This window comes from Paramisgurnus dabryanus, chromosome 7, assembly GCF_030506205.2.
Source record: "Paramisgurnus dabryanus chromosome 7, PD_genome_1.1, whole genome shotgun sequence".
Classification (NCBI taxonomy): domain Eukaryota; kingdom Metazoa; phylum Chordata; class Actinopteri; order Cypriniformes; family Cobitidae; genus Paramisgurnus; species Paramisgurnus dabryanus.
The window spans coordinates 25,770,979-25,790,365 of NC_133343.1; the positions used below are offsets into that span (position 1 = coordinate 25,770,979).

The 19,387-nt window shown below is 37.6% G+C and overlaps 2 protein-coding genes across 3 annotated transcripts; one reads left to right on the top strand and one right to left on the bottom strand.

Annotated features, from left to right (window-relative positions):
- Positions 1–2,553: 2,553 nt before the first annotated feature.
- On the bottom strand, positions 2,554–12,889 carry mitfa (melanocyte inducing transcription factor a). 2 transcript variants are annotated; one of them, XM_065279809.2, is made up of 9 exons: positions 12,830–12,889; positions 12,158–12,379; positions 8,914–9,009; positions 8,690–8,807; positions 8,458–8,550; positions 7,993–8,049; positions 6,533–6,608; positions 6,241–6,388; positions 2,554–4,585 (listed from the first exon to the last, which is right to left on the bottom strand). In XM_065279809.2, the coding sequence occupies exons 2-9, from the start codon at positions 12,227–12,229 to the stop codon at positions 4,205–4,207; spliced, it is 1,041 nt and encodes a 346-aa protein (XP_065135881.2). In that variant the 5' UTR covers positions 12,230–12,379; positions 12,830–12,889; the 3' UTR covers positions 2,554–4,204. The 2 variants fall into 2 exon arrangements, with proteins under 2 accessions (XP_065135881.2, XP_065135880.2); XM_065279808.2 differs by having other exon boundaries at positions 12,726–12,889.
- A 2,107-nt stretch (positions 12,890–14,996) lies between these two features.
- LOC141282410 (uncharacterized) lies at positions 14,997–17,780 on the top strand. The gene has a single exon (XM_073815287.1). It carries the CDS (start codon positions 15,511–15,513, stop codon positions 17,320–17,322), a length of 1,812 nt encoding a protein of 603 aa, XP_073671388.1. The 5' UTR covers positions 14,997–15,510; the 3' UTR covers positions 17,323–17,780.
- Positions 17,781–19,387: the final 1,607 nt, after the last annotated feature.

The following is a 19,387-nucleotide window of genomic DNA, read 5'->3' on the forward strand; positions in this document are numbered from 1 at the left end:
TGTATCACAGTAGTTTTGCAAAATAGTCTTACAGTAAAAAGCTGAATACTGCTATTTATATTGATAATTACTTGGCTTTGAGAATTTTTATGCAACATCTGTTTTTGAGCCTCTATTCAACCATACAATACATCAAAGAAAATATAACATCAATTGCAAATCTGTTTTACTTTTTATTCAGATTATATTGTTTTTAGCAGATAATGAATTAAGCTTTCTGATGAAATATCTAGAGGTTAGGTAAAAATGAAACCACATTAGCCTATACATGCAATGTCAAAATTCCTTGTTGCACTTATATTTTTAAGTTTAATCAACTTGAATTTACCATAATTTGAACTGTCTTGACAAGTTAGGAATTGCTATAAATTATAAAAGTAAAGTGGAAATAATTTAAATTAATTTAACTTTATTTTTATAATTTATAGCAACTCCTCACTAGTCAAGAAAGTTGTAATGAATTGTAAATTCAACGTGATTAAACTTAAAAATGTAAGTGCAGATAAGACTCTAAGAATTTAAATCCAAACTAAGGTTACCTAAAAATTGAAAATGTTTCACTGCTTAGTCTCTTAAGGTACGACTATGTGATCTAACAAGTAAATAGACATGAGATGTATTCAATCTGACTAATGTTGTAACACAAGTAAATACCTATTTTTTAGAAATGTTGTTTTTAAAGATTTTAATGCCTATTACTTCTATTCTACTATTATATTTAACTTTTATTACTTATAGACCTATTTGTATGGTTCGCCTCTATAAAGATATCCGTATATGTACTTTCGAACTGGGTCTCAAGGTCATGCATATTTTGCAGGAAAAGTAAAGACAGACTTTCAGTCAGATTTCAAAGTAACACAAAAAACTCTTAGATTTTTCATTCCCCCATGTTGAAATCTTAAATAAGAATCACAACTTTTATAGTTTAGATGTGTTTGTTTCATCTCAAAATGTTTCTGTTCATCAAAAGAAGACACCTAATCCCACTGAAGACACCCAGTCTTGGGATTCTGGCCTTTCAAAAGGATGATCTCAAGGTCAAAACCGAGGTTAATGTTTACATAATTTGGTCGTTGAACATCTAAGCACATCTATGTGCTAAACTAAACAAGCAGCTTGAAGGCTGGCGACATCAAGTTGCATACGTAGAAATATCATTTGCTTTGTTGGAATTATTTTGACTCGCCTACAAAGATAAAGACCATATAGACTAAACTCTGACTGTAGCCTTCATGGTGTAAGCTCATTTTAGTTCTCACCCACATCATAATATTGGCTCTACAAGGTTCTTTTTCATGACTTACAGTATTCAGCAGTATAGCTTATTAAAATGGCAAATATTTATCACATTAGTTTTGCTTTTACAGGAAACGCTGTAACTAATAAGACTAGTCCTGACTACTGCAATTTATATTGATCATTATTGTAATTAACATGGCTTTATGCTCAAGGGACAATTTTTTATGCAACATAATCTGTTTTTGAACCTCTATTTAACCATACATCAAAATCAATCGCATATTTGTACTTTCTATTCCGATTAAAGGTAGGGTAACAGATTTGATCCTGAAACATTTTTAGTTATGCTGGTTAAAAGTCTCCTCACATCCTGATAGCAATCACTGTGTTAAGTTGTTTAAATGTATTTGTAAAAATTTATGTCATCTGTGAAAAGCGTAGGACCAAAAAATGTTCAACAAATCATAGATTTCGGTCCGAACGGACGTTTCCTTTTATGTCCCTCATACGTAAGGGTAATTTGAATTCCCACCGCGCAGCGAGTCCACGCAGACACCATACGTCATCGGTGCGTTCACGTGCGCTCTGTCTGTAAACAGCGAGAACAGCAAACTTTTCTGCTGAATTGACAACCTACACAGGAGCAACAAAACTAAATGCATCTTTTATAACAACAACAGCAAAAACTGCCTGGATCAGCAAGAGCAAAAACCCAAATTAACATCGGTAACTTTACTGCTTTACCACGAGATGCAAACAACTACAGGAGGCAAAGGGTCTGAAAGGGTCATTGCACTTTTTATTTTGGTAAGGTAGGTACGCGATATGTTTGTATTGAGATGGATTCAGATATTCTACTTTGATGAAACGTTGTGTTGCTTATGAAATTTGTGTTCGTTTACGGATTAGCATAACGATATAGTTACTACGTCTACAAAACCGAACGTGTGCTTAAACTAATTCTGATGTAAACCAGTTGTTTATGTTGGTTATTTTGGAAGTGTTATTCACTTTGTACTGCAAAGTTCTCTCACTGGTGAATGAGACATGAGACGTGACCGTCTGATCTGTGCGTGTTCATGTGTTTGGAAAGAGGCGTGACTTTTGAGAGCGATTTGACTTGAGGGTGGGATCGGGATTTCATTGCTAGGCGGCTACCGTTAGCATTTTTCAAAATGTGTTACCTTACCTTTAAGTGTTTTTTAGCAGATAATAAATTAAGCTTTTTATCTTTCTGATAAAATATCCAAAAGTTAGGTAAAATGAATCTCCGTAATGCTGTGTATATATAATAAAATCTTTATTTATGCGTTACAAGACAAATATTTTTCAGCAGCATGTATATGAGAACACTCAATAGAAATCTGTGGTTGCAGTTCCCTACAAACCACATTAGCCTACATGCACTGTAAAAAAATCCTTTTTGCACTTATATTTTATTTTACAATTAATTTGAACTTACTTGACTTAATTTATAGCAACTCCTTACTAGTCAAGAAAGTTAAAATGAATTGTAAATTTAAGTTGATTATACTTAAAAAATTAAGGGCAACAAGAAATGCTTTACATTGTGTCAGATAAGACTCTAAACTCAAGAAACTCTAAGGGTTAACTTAAGGTTATTACAAAAAAAATTCACTGCTTGGTCTCGTGTGTGATCCAACAAGTAAATAGACACGAAATGTTTTTTATGATAAAAGGTACAGGCCCTAGAAAAACATTGGTGAAAATAATACAGATTTTTATACCTATTACTTCTATTCTATTACTATTAAAATTATATTTCATATAAACCTATTTGCATGGTAAAAAATGACTTAAATTGGTAACATTTTCTCAATGTAAAATTTCACTTACATTTCATAACTCATAGTTGAATAAACTTACAATTTTAGGTATAATTTTAAATGTTAAAAGTCAAACCAATATTTCATCTTTTACAGTGTTTAAAAATATCTTGGGGTACTTTCAAGCTGGGTCTTAAAGTCATGTAAAAGATTGAAAAGTAAATCAAATTTGGCACATTTAGTAATTTGCAAATTACTCCACCCTAAAATATACCCCATACTTTTGCAGGAAAAGTAGCTGCATTTCTGGATAAAGTCTGAGAACTTGAAACTTTGGTAGAGCTTTGAAATAATGTGTTGTATATTATATGCTACAGTTGTCAGAGTCAGCTTATCTAACTTTAAGAAATACAATAACAGCAATGCTCTAAAAACACAGTTTCTTCTAAAAAGATAGTCAAGGTTTTATGGTGCGATTCCACTTTTCTTGTTTTGCAATACATATAAAAGATCAGCAAACTGTCATTCTAATATAGTACACTTCAAAATCATAAAATGAATATATAAAAAAGATGGTTCAACTTAAAAAAGGAGGTTACCTGGTTGCCTTAAATTTATGAGTATTTGTTAACACAAACATTTTACACAACTTTTTTGATTAACTAATATTTGTAATGAACTATTGTAAGGCAAACAGATTACTTACTTTTTTAAGTTGGACCAACAAATAATTTTTTTACAGTGCTATATTTATACTATAAATATACAAAAAATACCAGATAAATACTGTCTTTAATTTTGTTCTTCATGTTATGCATCATTTGGATTAAAAGAAAACCACATCACCTACCAGCCTGATCTTACGAGAATTTGTACATATTTGTTGGCTAATTCTTATGAATTAATATAATGTTAATCGTGCAAAAACGTACGATTATCATTAAAAGAACAACAACAAAACTAAACCCCTAGCCCCGCACCTAACCTCAACATCACAGGGGTCAAGGCAAATCATACAAAAACTTATAAATATGGTCGGATGAATTAATAAGAATTAGCCAACTCTTAAAATATGCACGAATTCTCGTGATATAGCTTTGTGCATACAAACCCTATTTCACAATATATAAACATCTATTCATCTAACTTTGGTTCTTCTGAGTTTGTTCGCAATGCTAACAGATGTTGTCATGTTCATCCATACTGCTGTTGGAAGAGATAGGGGAGCCAGATGAGAGCAGGGGGTCATTGGTGCCCACTGGAGACAAAGTGTTGTCCATTATCATGTCCCCCAGCCTGGTGGAGGTTTTGTTGGGACTGCCGTAGACCCCTTGTTCCTGTTCTTCTGCGGGGCTGTCATAGCTGATGGTGCCGTTGTTGAGGTCTAGAGTGGTGGGTCGGGACATGTCAGGGCTGGGAAGGTGAGAGTAGAGATCTGAGGTGCAGTCCCCCATGCTGGGCTCCTGCTTGATCGCTCGAGCTACCAGATCGGAGGAATAAAGCGTGGAAGAGGACACTACAGTGAGTCCGTGAGCACGGGCTTGAATCTCAAGCTCCTGAATGTTAAAGGACAAACAAACATACACATGAGCATAACATAGACAACTGGGTTTTTTAAAGGGATAGTTCGTCCAAAAATGATATTAAACCCATGATTTACTCACCCCCAAGCTGTCCGAGTTGCATATGTCCATCGTTTTTCAGACAAACACATTTTCGGATATTTTAGAAAATGTTTAAGATCTTTCAGTTGATTAAATGTCATGTTACGGGGTCCACGACCTTCAAGTCCAAAAAAGTGCGTCCATCCTTCTCAAATTAAATCCAAACGGCTCCAGGATGATAAACAAAGGTCTTCTGAGGGTAATCCGCGCAATGTTGTTGTAGAAATATCAATTTTTAAAAGTTTATTAACGAAAAGCGGCACAAAGCGGCAGCAGAGTAGCCTCCGTAGGCTGCGTAAGCTCTCATCCTGAATGTGGACGCGACTAAGATGGCGGCGCTACCGGAAGGTAGTTATTTACGTTAATAAAGTTTTAAATATGGATATTTCTACAACAACACCGCACAGATTACCCTCAGAACACCTTTGTTTATCATCCTGGAGCCGTTTGGATTTATTTTGTGAAGGATGGACGCACTTTTTTGGACTTGAAAGTCGTGGACCCCGTAACATGACATTTAATCAACTGAAAGATCTTAAACATTTTCTAAAATATCCGAAAATGTGTTTGTCTGAAAAACGATGGACATATGCAACTCGGACAGCTTGGGGGTGAGTAAATCATGGGTTTAATATCATTTTTGGCCAAACTATTCCTTTAAAGGTACATGTAAAAAATTATTTGTTGGTTTAACTTAAAAAAGTGGTTGCTCAATTTTAAGTCCATTCAACTTAAAAATATTAGTGGGATTGTGTAAAAATTGTTGAATTAACTCATACTTTTAAGGCAACCAGATAATTTACTTTTTCATTTGAACCAACTTTTTTTTTAACAGTGTACCGTCACCAGTTTGGCTATATGTGTGAATTTACATTTATGCATTTGATACGTTTACCATACAAGAACACTGTATAATATTGTAGCTCTATACAATAATAATAATAATTTAATATAACTTGAGGCTCATTATGTGCTTATATAGTGAAGGGAAAACATCTGACAACTTGTATAACTTAAAGCTACTTCAGTACAGTTTACACTAAAATATACACAATGCTTAATTTTTTTTATTATAATAAAACTATAATGATAAATATTATAATAATAAAATATTAAAAATAAATACATACTAATAAATTAATAAAAAAATAATTTGATTTGTTTAACATGTCACTTTAAAATAGCCTTATTCAGTTTGTATTATTTTAAGTTTTGATGTCTCAGACATGTAAAAATCAGCTGTGTCCAAATATTAAACTAGTAGCGTATGTATGTGTAAACCGTGGGGTTACTATGAATCAAATGTCGTGTGTCAAAATGAGGGAAATTCCCCGTAATCGATTACTCAAGTGTAACTTTAACATTTCATGCATTCAAAGCACTACACATGCTTTATAGGCTTTAAAAGCAATGTTACGGTCAGTGTTTCACCATCTAACTTCAAAAACCACTTCATCAAAGGGCATTTCAAGCATGCTTGTTCTTCAAAAGCTAATCATGTGACCAGGCCTTTAAACCAATTGCTTATTGTTTAAATTGCGTTTTACCTGAATTCGAAGCAAAAGATGTCTGTTGGCGTGCTCCAGTCTCTTCTGTCGGTTCTCGAGTTCTTTTGCTTTCTGTTGCTCTTTCTGCAGTTTCCTAATATAATCCACCGAAGCCTTGAGAATGGTCCCCTTATTCCACCTCATGTCTCTGAAACAAAAGAGACTTAAGAGGTTCAAGCTTGCATTTTGCCTCTCTGTGTAAACATTCTTAATATTGGATTTACATATATGGAAACCTAATTTTTTATTTAAACCTTTGCTAAATAAGCATATTTAAAATAAAGGGACTTACGGGTCATTGGACTTGGGAATTAATGTTCCCAGCTCTTTAATTCTGTCGTTTATATTAAACCGCCGTCTTCGTTCAACTGAAAAAAAAAACGTTTTATTATGTTACATAATGTTACATCACATTGCGTCAGGCACAAATCTTAAAGTTAAATAAGCAATAAGGTACGAGAGGCTATGCTGTATAGTGAAATAAGTCACGGCTGAAGGGCATTGTTAGGCCTGAAAAGCACAAACAATGGCAAGAAGCAGTTTTATGAAAAACACCACCGTTTTTCAATATTTTTCTATGTTCTTACCTCAACTTAAACAAATTAATACATACCTATCTAATGTGTTAGCATGTAGCTTAGCCCCATTCGTTCCATAGGATCCAAACATGGATGAATTTAGGAGCCACCAAATACTTCCATGTTTTCCCTATTTAAAGACTGTTACATGAGGAGTTACACGAGTAAGTATGGTGGCACAAATTCGGTGTGCGGTAACATCATCACTCCTGACTACTTCCCCTTTTGCTCAAACTTCCGTCAATATTGCTGCACCGGAGGTGGAAGTGCTGCAAACGAATTGCTCTTCCGCCACACAATATAGTTCTCATTTTTATCCGCTTAAAACATCGGCATGTTTTATTTTGTGTCAACATCCTTACTCGTGTAACTACTCATGTAACAGTCTTTAAAGGAACAGTATGTAGGATTGTGGCCAAAACTGGTATTGCAATCACAAAACTTGTGGCTAAAACTGGTACTGCAATCACCCAACTGGTGGCCAATACACAAAATGACAACATAAACATCAGGTGAGGGCTGCAACTCCACTTTTTAAATGACAATATCCTGGCCAGACCACTGTTGTCAGTGATAAGTCGTGGAAATTAAAATGATTTCTTAATGTCTAGTGACATATCAGGGCCATTTTATGATTAATTTATATAAATTTCTTACATACTGTTCCTTTAAATAGGGAAAACATGGAAGTGTTTGGTGGCTTCTAAATTCATCCCTGTTTGGATCCTAAGGATTGAATGGGGCTAGGCTAACTGCTAACACATTTACGACGCGCTGTACAAAGATTAAGTGTACGAATTGAAAAAAGACAGGGATGTATTCATTTGTCTAAGTTGAGGTAAGAACATAGTAAAATATTGAAAAATGGTGGTGTTTTCCTTTAAAGCAAAAAATATGTATCGTATCATCATAACAACATTAATAAAGTAAATAAATCACTAAAAGCCATCCTTCCGCTGAAAAAAATTAGTCCCTGAGCAACTGTAAACAGCAACAAAATGTTTCACGTGGCTGTGCAGTGATATGCAGAATCAATGGGTGCATTGGTCATAGCTGTGTTTTATTCATGAAATGAATTGACCAATCAGAATGAAGGACTGGAACTAACTGTATTATAAGGTTACATTGTAACTGAAACTTGATTACATGTATATAATCTGATGTTTGGACTCACTTAGGTTGTGGTTGTCTTTCTTTTGTCTCTCCTTTGCCATAGCTCTGACCTCAGCTTCTGCAACACATAATCATATTAACCGATTGCAACAGCTATCTACTGTATCGCCATAGCTGCACATTTTTAACCAAAAAAAAAGGCAGTGTTCAAATATAAAGTTCTAATGAATGTGCATTTATTCTAGTTTGTGTCTATGCACTTAACATTCTTAAAATAAATATAGTAGTTTGCATAATAAACTAATTCTCAATGTGTGTTTGGACAAGTGTCCATATTGTGTGCAATTTTATTTTTTAAACAAGTACACAGAGGTGATTTTTTTTACATCGCCAACTGTACTTTGTTAAATGTTTGACTTTAATATGTATGTACACCGAGACGGTGTTGAAATTGAATGTTGTTTAACACAGTGCAATTGAAATATAAACAGTATTCTGACAAAAGGCCGTAGAAAGGAAAACATACCTACTGGAAAGCCTTCAGGCCTTTGATAAGAGTCAAAATTGCCACATGGTCCGGGCTTCTCCATTATGTGCATCATGCCAGGTGCTGAGGTAGCTATTTAATACAATATATCTTTCATTGAAATTGTGCATTTTTGAATTGCACACAATATGGATACTTTTACTTCTAAATAATATGGGCATTAAAATCAAATTAAAATATTAGTGATAGGCAAGATAATGTGAATATATACCGGATAATTCCCTTTTCACGGCCGGTAGGTTAGATGGACAGGTGTTGCTAATGGCAACCCCAGCCGGAGGAAGAGGATGATTGTTGTACATATCCAATATGTTCGCAGAAACTGGAATCTGAAAAGCGATAAACAAATGATGATTTAGGATTTTCTGCAATATGTGCTAAATGATTAAGTGAAATAGTGTGTCGATCTTTACGATCATATTGTAGGCCTGTTACCGTATTAGTCATCTGAAGTCCAGCATCCATAAATCCAAGAATGTCATCATTGTAGCTTGACTCCAAACTGATGATGTCTTCGATTACATCGTCCATCTGAAGCCATTAAGATTTGATGTAAAACAAGTGCAAAATGGGAAAAACCTATTTAGTGCTTTAGTTCTTAAAGGGATAGTTCACCCAAAAATAAAAATGTATTTATTTTTTCTGATGAACACAAATGAACACAAAGGGCCCTATTTTAACGATCTGAAACGCAAGTGCGAAGCGCAACGCGCAAGTGAGTTTGTGGGCGGATCTTGGGCGCTGTTGCTATTTTCCCGGCGTGAGAAATAACTCATGCGCCGGGCACAAATCAATAAGAGGTTGGTCTTAAGTAGGTTCATTATTCATAGGTGTGGTTTGGGCGTAACGTCAAATAAACCAATCAGAACGCTATCCAACATTCCCTTTAAACGCAAGGGCGCAAGTTCCATGGTGGGTTGCTATTATTATGACGGATTTACCAGGCGTACGCCAGGAACGGTTTACAGCCGAGGAGACCCACGTTCTTGTAAGAGCAGTCAAAGAAAGAGAAGTTGTTTTGTATGGGGATAGGAGAAACCCGCCCAAATCAGCGTAGGTTAAACAGGCGTGAGAGGAAATAGCCACAGTCTCATCAGCTGCCATGCCCATTGTTGCGCCAAGCGCTACAATGATGTCAGGAGACGGGGGAATCCCAAGCTTGCCAGCATAAATCGGGCACGCTGTGTAACGGGAGGTGGATCTGTCTCTACACAGACGCCAGCAGAGGACATCGCTGCGTCCACCCTCACCGCTGAAAGGGTTTGGGGGCTTTGAAATCGGACCCAAGAAACGCAAGCAAGTACTCAAAAGTACTCTTACAAATCAAGTTCATATACATTAAGGTTTCTTATGAAAACATTTTAATTATTATTTACATAAAATAAACATAATACAGCCACACAACAAACTTATGAAAATATTTTAATCGTTATTTGCATGAGAATTTTTTAACGCAGCCACACAATAAATAAAAACTATCACCACAATGCTCACCACTATGATTCCCCTTATCTCGTGTATTAATATTTTTTAGTGTAACAATGTAGATTAGATAAGCAAAGTGTATGCGCGTTGTGCACGCTATACATTATGGTCAAGCATGCGCCCTTAAAATAGCATAATGAACAACGCGCAACGCGCCACTGACTTTAAACTTTTTTTTTCTGGTCAGTGGCGCAATTGTTTTTTGAAACTGCAAAATAGCATCAGGGATGGTTTGCGCCGCAACACGCCTCTTTTTTTGCGCTGAACCACCCAGGGAGCGCAAGTTCATTCCCTAGTTTGCCGACGTGCTTCTGTGGAGGGAAAAACCCGCTGTGCGCCGGTGCAAAATACGAATGATACATGCGTCACTGACAAAGTCAATTGCGCTGGGTGCAAGATAGGGCCCAAAAGCTTTCCATAGTAGAAAAAAATTATGGAAATATTGTAATAAATAATGAAGAAAATATTTTGATAAATGATGGAAGTTGTAATAGTTTTTTACTATGGCAGTCAATGGGTACAATCAGAAATTCATACAGGTTTAGAACAACATGAGGATGAAAAATAATGACAGAATTTAAATTTTTGGGTGAACTTTCTCTTTAAGTAAGCCGTTTTTTAAGTCATTAAAGACTTGGCTTGTGAGACTAAAAAAAAACAAAAAAACAAAAAAACTGCATTGATAAGTGCTTTTATAAAATGTGAAATCAAAAAAGACTTGGACTATTAATAATACAATGACATATTAATTTACACCTCATTCACACAGTTCTGTAACTTGTACTTATGTACTCGTAAAATATACTTTTATGACATTATCAATCATTTGCAAACAAAAGCAAGGAGTCTGAGAGTGAGAAAGTATGTTGTTTGGACTGTGCAACTTACAAAACGTGCCTTCTGTGGTTTGGCAAGCTTCAACATGCAGGTACTTTCATAAGTACAGTTTATACTATGATATCATATCTAAATTATATATGATATTACATACCAGGTATGATATCCCACACTGCAAAAAATTCTTTGCTGTCTTAATTTTTTTTTGTTGAAACTCAGTTTTACAAGTCATTTTAACTTACTATTATTTATCTTGACTAGAGATTAGTTGTTATAGGTGTAGCAGCTCATCTCTGTTTAAGATAAATCATAGTAAGTTGACATGACTTATAAATCGGAGTTGAAAATATTGTTTACAGTGCAATAGCTTACTATTTGATATATAAATAGCTTTTTTAATTAAAATGTTTTTTTTTTAACTCAGATATAAATTAATTACACAGCATAGGTGCTGTGTATGTAAACTTTTAAAAAACTTTATTTTTACAATCTGAATCTACTAAAAGAAACAATGTACGCACATTTTCTTTGTCGTTGCTTAAATGTACGATGCCAAGGACAATTTTTTTGAGGGGTTCACTCCTGTGTTGGTCCAAATTTGACAACCATGTATCACGAAATTATGTATAGTCACGTAAATTTGTGAGTCTTTTCCATGACACTGACACTTTTTTCCGCCTTTTTGCGTGAACATGTCACGCATTTCTGTTTACCGTCACTGTCACGTATTTGTTACTCAACTGTTTTGTCATATTTTCAAACTATTGACGCTTCGGTTTAGGGTTAGATTTGGTGTCATCATGATTAATTTTTTTATATTTTAATATTTTTAAACCATTGTCGCCTGGCATTAGGGTTAGAATTGGGTTTGGGTAAGGATGTCATTTTATGTAAATCTAACCCTAAACCGAAGCGGCAATGGTAAGAAAATAGGACAAAATAGTTGAGTAACAAATACGTGACAGTGACACGTAAACAGAAATGGGTGACATGTTCACGCAAAAAAGCGGAAAAACGTGTCAGTGTCACAAATTTACGTCACTATAGGTACGTAATTTCGTGATACTGGGTTGAATATTAAGCTTACAAAACAGAGGACCATAGTGCCCCCTCCTCTATAGGTTCCGGGACATCATTCCTGGTTTTTCCCTAACCTGTTTGTGATCAATCATCTTTGACATACCTGGCACACACTTTTAACCCAATCAGGTTTTAGTACATTCAAGTTACACATTTTTATCAGCATGTGCGTTCCCAAACCATTTGCGCTGCTAATGCAAAGCTTGACAGGCTGAGCTACAGTAACACTACAGCAACACTTTGATTGGTTTAACTGGTTAAGTCTGCTTGTATCTACCTCTTTCTCACAATTGAGGGTGAGAAGGGCCATAGGGCTATTGGGTGCACTGGTTCCCGGTCCAGGGGGCATGCCGTGCTCTGAAGGCTGTCTGGGGACGGGCCTTGTGCTGGCCTGCGGGCTTAGCTTAGCTCCTAGCGCACTGGACAAGTAATTCTTTACCTGCTGCCTCTGGTTCTGTTGGTGGTGGTAGTTAGATGGATTCTCCAGGTGAGATTGCACCTGAGTTACAAAGCAAAAGAAAGGTTGATGGAATTGAGACACATAATACAAAATTTTGTTTAATTAAATGCAATTTGTACATTTATTTAAAAAAAAAATGCAGAGATAATTAAGCTTATTGTACAAATAAAATGCATGTTTGGTTTATAAAGATTGTATGTCAAAATAAAGTGTTTTGCAATTATTGTCAGTCTATAAAAAATGTGTGCATCCTAAGTTTTAAGAATAACTCCGGTCAGGATAACAATAGGGATTGCTACACAACAAAATCAATAAATGAACTAAATTCCAAATGCACATGGTTGATAATATCTTTTCTACAGTAATAAACAAAATATCACCTCACCTGGTAGTGACTGTACTCAAACATCTCCAACATGTCAAACAAAACTATCTGTTAACTTAAAAATAAAAATATTCCCTTTCAATGAGTAATGTGCAAGAACTGACCAGTCGTTTTGGCCAGCTGAAGATATCAACGCCGTATTTAAGGCATGGGAGGAGAACTTGCTGTCCTCATATATTGTTTTTCTACCCAAACTATGAATTTATCCTTTTATAGAGTTCATTTGACGTCACCAGTCCAATTCTACAAAAGGCTCTTTGAACCGATTGGTTACTAGCATCTAAACTAAAACGGCTTACGGCTAACTAACGTTTCATCTTTAGTTCCGCTCATTCGACATAAAACATTATTTGTTCTCGGCATCCGGCGCACAATCGTCGCTACTGTTAGTCTAAAAACAAGACAGTTTAAGATGGAGTGATTTTTGAAATGTTGAATTTTGCCCAACGAAGCATTGGTAATTGCCGTCTGTACAAAGCTCAAGTATTGTGCACACATATGTACAGTACAAGCAAATGCACGCACACATTTCATATTTGGATGAACTACTTAATTTGGACATAAGAGTGATGAAACAGGCAGAGGTTTCTGTTTTTCATTTGCAAAGACTTGTGGGACGTGTTATGAAAACATGCTAATACTCAATCAACCCCATTAAAAAGCATTAAAATGTCATCTTGAGATTGGTAGATTACAACATTTGTACTGTATCTAAATATGTTTTATTTATTTAGCAGACACTTTAGCCAAATCAACTTCACTCTCAGAAAATAAGGTACAAAATATCACTGGGATGGTATCTTTTAAAAAGATCCTTAAAAGTACCATTATAGGTACAGATATGTACCTTTAAGGAAGCAGGATGTACCTTTAGGTACACAAGTGTCATTTTTGAAAAACTTTTGTACCTTCATGTTTTTCTGAGAATGTTAAATAGGGAGCATATTACATTTTGTCCCAAAAAAATAGTGGGCGTAGCCTACAAAGCTGTTTACAAGTACACTGCAAAAAAATATTTTCAAGAAAACATTTTCTAAGTATTTTTGTCTTGTTTTCAGAAAAAATATCAAAAAATTCTTAAATTAAGATGCTTTCTCTTGATGAGCAAAACGACCCAAGAAAAGAAGTCTAGTTTTTAGACCAACAATATCAAATGTAAGTGATTTTGTGCATACATTTTTCTTGAATTTAGTGTTTAAGAAAAAGGTTTAAGATTTTTTTGCTTACCCCATTGGCAGATGTTTTTGCTTGTTTTATGCACAAAATCACTAATCACTTTTTCATCAAGAAAAAGCATGCTAATTTAAGAATTTTTAGATATTTTTACTAAAAACAAGACAAAAATGCTAAGAATTTTTTTTCTTGAAAATCATTTTTGCCTGGTAGGAGTAAAATTAAAGCTAGGAAGTAGCAAAAAAGCATGCATAAGTGTCACAGTAATATATATATATATATATATATATATATATATATATATATATATATATATATATATATATAGTTTGAGACGAGTATTTCATCACTTACATAATCTACTACTAAGTTTGTTGCAATGTAACATTTGTTTAGCACATTATATATATATATAGTTTGTTTTAAGCGTTTTTAAATAAATAGTTTTTTTACCTTGTCATTATGGGGTAATGAGTGTAGAATAACGAGAAAAAAAGAATTTTGTCATTGTAGTATATCAGGCTGCAACATAACAAAAAGGTTAAGGGGGTTTGAATACTTTCTGTATAAATATCAGCCTGATCTCACGAGAAATCGCACAAAGTTTACAATTTTAAGTAACAATTCATACAAAGTTAACCGTGCAAAATCGTACGGGAGACCCCGCTTCCCCGCCCCAACATTATCATCTAAATGTTATCATAGCCTTTTGGTTGAATTAACATAGCTAAAAATACAAAAAAATTGTGTTTGTGCATGATGCTGATTAGACAACCTTGAGTTATGAATTTGCTTTTAACACTACCTTATGGCACTCTTTCAAAACAGACAGGCGTGACAAATTAGCTTTGTGATTTTATTATAGTCTGTAAATTATTGATCTTTTGTGGATAATGACATCACAAGACACATCCCTTCTGGTAAACTATAGGGTAAGTATCTGCCACATAATGTGATGCTTGTTATCTAAAGTCCATGCAGCAGAAGCAGAAGAAATTAGGGATTGCTGCGATCAGGATTTTTGTACTGATTTCTTGTCATCATGATCCACCGATACCAAGTACCGGTTCCAATTCTTCAAGCTGTGATTGTCATGGTTCTGCCATTTTGTCCTTTGTTTAATCTAGTCTTGTGGCAGAACCATGACAGACCCATGTTTTGTGTGAGAGCACTGGCTTTGTTTATTCCTAGCCATGTGCTCTCAGTCTCGTCTCTTGATCCCGCCCCCTTGTTTCCTCATTAATTATCCCATTATTGTTTGATTTATAGCACCTGTTCCCCTCTTGATTTGTTACCCTATTTAATCCTCTTGTATTCATTGTCCTGTGCTTGTGCATTGTGTTTCATTCCTGTGAGTACACTGTCTAGTTAAAGTCAAGTCAAGTCTAAGTCAAGTTTATTGTATATTTAGTGTTCTGTCTAGTTTATTGTTTAGTGTTATAGTGTGTAGTCTTGTATCTTGTCCAGTTTAGTGTTCACTCCTCTGTTTTTGTATCTGGTTTATATTGTTTTGCCCCCTCGTGGGTTTTGTTTTCTGTTTTATTCATTAAATATCCTGAGTTAACCCCTTGTTGTCTGCATTTGGGTTCATCCTTCACCAAACCATAACAGAATGCACAAGCCAGTTATGAACCCAGCAGACAGCATGGACAAGGCCCAGCGTGCGCATCAGGCGCACATTTTGTTCGGCCTCCGCCAGAAGGAGGCCGATGTTTGGACCTTTGCCAGCGATTTTCTGGATGCAGCGAGGGGCTCCGGTTTCAATGAGGCAGAACTTATGACTATTTTTTGTAGTTGCCTCAAGGAGCCCCTCAAACCCAAGGAGCGGAGGATGATGAGGTACCTGGGCTTCGAGGACATGGTGCGGTATATTAGTAACCGGCCGGAGCCCAGGGCCTCAGTCAAGGTCGTACCCCCACCTCCTTTGTCCCCTATCCCGGAGGGTCTTGTCATCGGAGTGGTGACGCGGGAGGACCCGGCGCTCACCACTCCGGTCCCCGTAAGCTCTGTCCAGCCTGCCGACCTTCGAGGGAAGCGCGAGAGGAGGATCTCGTGGGAGTCGGCGTCTGAGGGGTCCTCCACAGATCTTGCTACTCCCACCACGGCGCTCATCCCACCTGCTCCGTTCACCGCACCACGCCCGCGCAAGAGGAGGAGGAGAGGGGTTGTGGACCCTCAGCCTCAGCCTGCGCAGCCACCGCTGCAGCCCCTGCCGTCTGCGCAGCCACCGCTGCAGACCCTGCCGTCTGCGCAGCCACCCGCTGTGCCCCCTGTCTCTGACTCTGTCTCGTCTCCGCTGCCGGACGCAGCGCCCCCTGTCACTGTCTCGTCTCCGCTGCCGGACGCAGCGCCCCCTGTCACTGTCTCGTCTCCGCTGCCGGACGCAGCGCCCCCTGTCACTGTCTCGTCTCCGCTGCCGGACGCAGCGCCCCCTGTCACTGTCTCGTCTCCGCTGCCGGACGCAGCGCCCCCTGTCACTGTCTCGTCTCCGCTGCCGGACGCAGCGCCCCCTGTCACTGTCTCGTCTCCGCTGCCGGACGCAGCGCCCCCTGTCACTGTCTCGTCTCCGCTGCCGGACGCAGCGCCCCCTGTCACTGTCTCGTCTCCGCTGCCGGACGCAGCGCCCCCTGTCACTGTCTCGTCTCCGCTGCCGGACGCAGCGCCCCCTGTCACTGTCTCGTCTCCGCTGCCGGTCACAGCGCCCCCTGTCACTGTTCCTGTCTCGTCTCCGCTGCCGGTCGCAGCGCCCCCTGTCTCTGTTCCTGTCTCGTCTCCGCTGCCGGTCGCAGCGCCCCCTGTCTCTGTTCCTGTCTCGTCTCCGCTGCCGGTCGCAGCGCCCCCTGTCTCTGTTCCTGTCTTGTCTCCGCTGCCAGCCACAGCGCCCCCTGTCTCACCGGCTCCTTCTGTTGCTTCCTCCCCTGCCACTGTCTCCATGTCCTCCCTGAACTCTCTCCCCTACCCAGTGAGTCCTGGCTCGCCCCCGTCGGCTCCCTTGTCTACCCCTACCATGCCCTGGAACCCTGCCTTGCCTCCATTTGTACCCCCTACCAAGTCTGCTTCCCCTACCAAGCCTGTTGTCTCCAAGAACCCCGCCAAGCCTGCCCGGACTCCTCGTCCCAAGCCCTCTACTACCCCTGAACCCAAGACCCCTTGCCCACCCATCTCCACCCTACCTGGACTTCCTTTTGTGGACTCTGTTTTGCCTCCGCCCCCCCTCCCTTGTTTGTTGTTTTTATTATGTCACCCCAACCCCTTTGTATTGTATTCTTGTCTGCCTTTTGATATTGTTTGTCATGTTTTCTTGGTGTCTGTCTATCTGTCAGTCTGTCATGTCTCGTGTTTAGTGTTCCCCTGGGGAGCGTCTGGAAGCCGCTCCTTAAGGGGGGGATTCTGTCATGGTTCTGCCATTTTGTCCTTTGTTTAATCTAGTCTTGTGGCAGAACCATGACAGACCCATGTTTTGTGTGAGAGCACTGGCTTTGTTTATTCCTAGCCATGTGCTCTCAGTCTCGTCTCTTGATCCCGCCCCCTTGTTTCCTCATTAATTATCCCATTATTGTTTGATTTATAGCACCTGTTCCCCTCTTGATTTGTTACCCTATTTAATCCTCTTGTATTCATTGTCCTGTGCTTGTGCATTGTGTTTCATTCCTGTGAGTACACTGTCTAGTTAAAGTCAAGTCAAGTCTAAGTCAAGTTTATTGTATATTTAGTGTTCTGTCTAGTTTATTGTTTAGTGTTATAGTGTGTAGTCTTGTATCTTGTCCAGTTTAGTGTTCACTCCTCTGTTTTTGTATCTGGTTTATATTGTTTTGCCCCCTCGTGGGTTTTGTTTTCTGTTTTATTCATTAAATATCCTGAGTTAACCCCTTGTTGTCTGCATTTGGGTTCATCCTTCACCAAACCATAACAGTGATAAGCTCTTTTTCCAGACAAAGTGTTGCCTTTGTTATATTATTTATATATTCATTCTACAAAGAGCAATTTAATATGTCTTTAAAAAGCGTATACCAGTAAAAGTACACTGTACAAAGTGTGCTGTAATTTATGCAGCTGGCAAACACCAAATCTAACCCTAAACCGAAGCGACAAGGGTAAGAAAATAGGACAAACAGTTGAGTAACCAATAGGTGATAATGACACGTTCACGCAAAAAGGCAGAAAAACGTGTCAGTGTCACAGAAAAGACTCACAAATTTACGTGACTATAGGTACGTAATTTTGTGATACTGGGTTGGTTTATGTGTATGTGTCTAAACAACAATCAATGGTCTATCATAAAATCTGCCACGGCTGGAATCTGTAAACAGAGAAGTGCTACATAGATGTTACCCTCAGGACTATAAAGTCCTTAGCTACAGAACATAAGAACGTTTTTCTTGTTCATTTTTTACTCTCGTTGGTACCATCATCCTTCGGCCCAGAACCTTTAAATTTTTTATGGACTCCACAGACGCAAATGCCCAAAGCCACTGATTCTATGGAGAGATTCATAAATTCTGAGGTTTAGTTTTATTGTCTATCCAGAGGAAAGTGACTGAGGACACAACAGTGATATAAAAGTGCTGTTTCTCAATAATAAAATACAACATTTTAACATTTATTCACTGTAAAAATAAATTAGTTAAAGCAGCTTGGTTGTGCAAGTCATTTTAACCTACTATTTTAATTTTTGACCTGTGCATAGCTTATAAAAACAAGTTGAAATTGTTAAACATAATTTGTTAAGTTAAAGGGACACTACAATTTTTTTGAAAATATGCTCATTTTCCAGCTCTGCACCATTTTGGAATCAATTCTGCTGATTCTCCGGGTCTGGCGCTACCACTTTTAGCATAGCTTAGCATAATCCATTAAATCTGATTAGACCATTAGCATCCCGCTAAAAAATAACCAAAGAGTTTTGATATTTTTCCTATTTAAAACTTGACTCTTCTGTAGTTACATTGTGTACTAAGACCGACATAAAATTAAAAGTTGGAATTTTCTAGGCAGATATGGCTAGGAACTATACTCTCTTTCTGGCATAATAATCAAGGACTTTTCTGCTGTAACATGGCTGCAGGAGGCGCAATGATATTACACAGTGCCTGAAAATAGTCCCCTGCTATTGAAAGTAACCAAGGGGACTATTATCGGGCAGTGCGTAATATCATTGCTACAACTTTTAAAATGAAGTTAACTTATTTAAACTATATGTTATAACAACTCTTCTCTAGTGAAGATAAATTATAAATAAGTTAATATGTAAATCCGAGTTGATAAAAAAAATATGGCATCAAAGTAAGCAAAAGCCACAAGATCGTAAATACACCTCAGATGCGTTATTTGTTCTAACAGGGCCCGAATAGTTAAAGAACAAACGCTGTGCTCATCTAAAAGGGTTTTGTAATAAGCCTTGATTGAAATCTTTTTAAAGATCTGTGGAGGATCTTCATGGATGAATAAACTTTTGCTTGCAGCGTGTGCCAGCTGTCCAGAAATACAAC

Excerpts from the sequence above, each read along its gene's own strand:
- mitfa (XM_065279808.2), bottom strand. The coding sequence starts at position 12,758 with ATGTTGGAGATGTTTGAGTACAGTCACTACCAG. Across the intron at positions 9,010-12,157 it reads CCCTCAATTGTGAGAAAGAG|ATGGACGATGTAATCGAAGA; the intron begins GTAGATACAAGC and ends TAATGGCTTCAG. Across the intron at positions 8,551-8,689 it reads CGTGAAAAGGGAATTATCCG|CTACCTCAGCACCTGGCATG; the intron begins GTATATATTCAC and ends TGTATTAAATAG.
- LOC141282410 (XM_073815287.1), top strand. The coding sequence starts at position 15,511 with ATGCACAAGCCAGTTATGAACCCAGCAGACAGCATGGACAAGGCCCAG.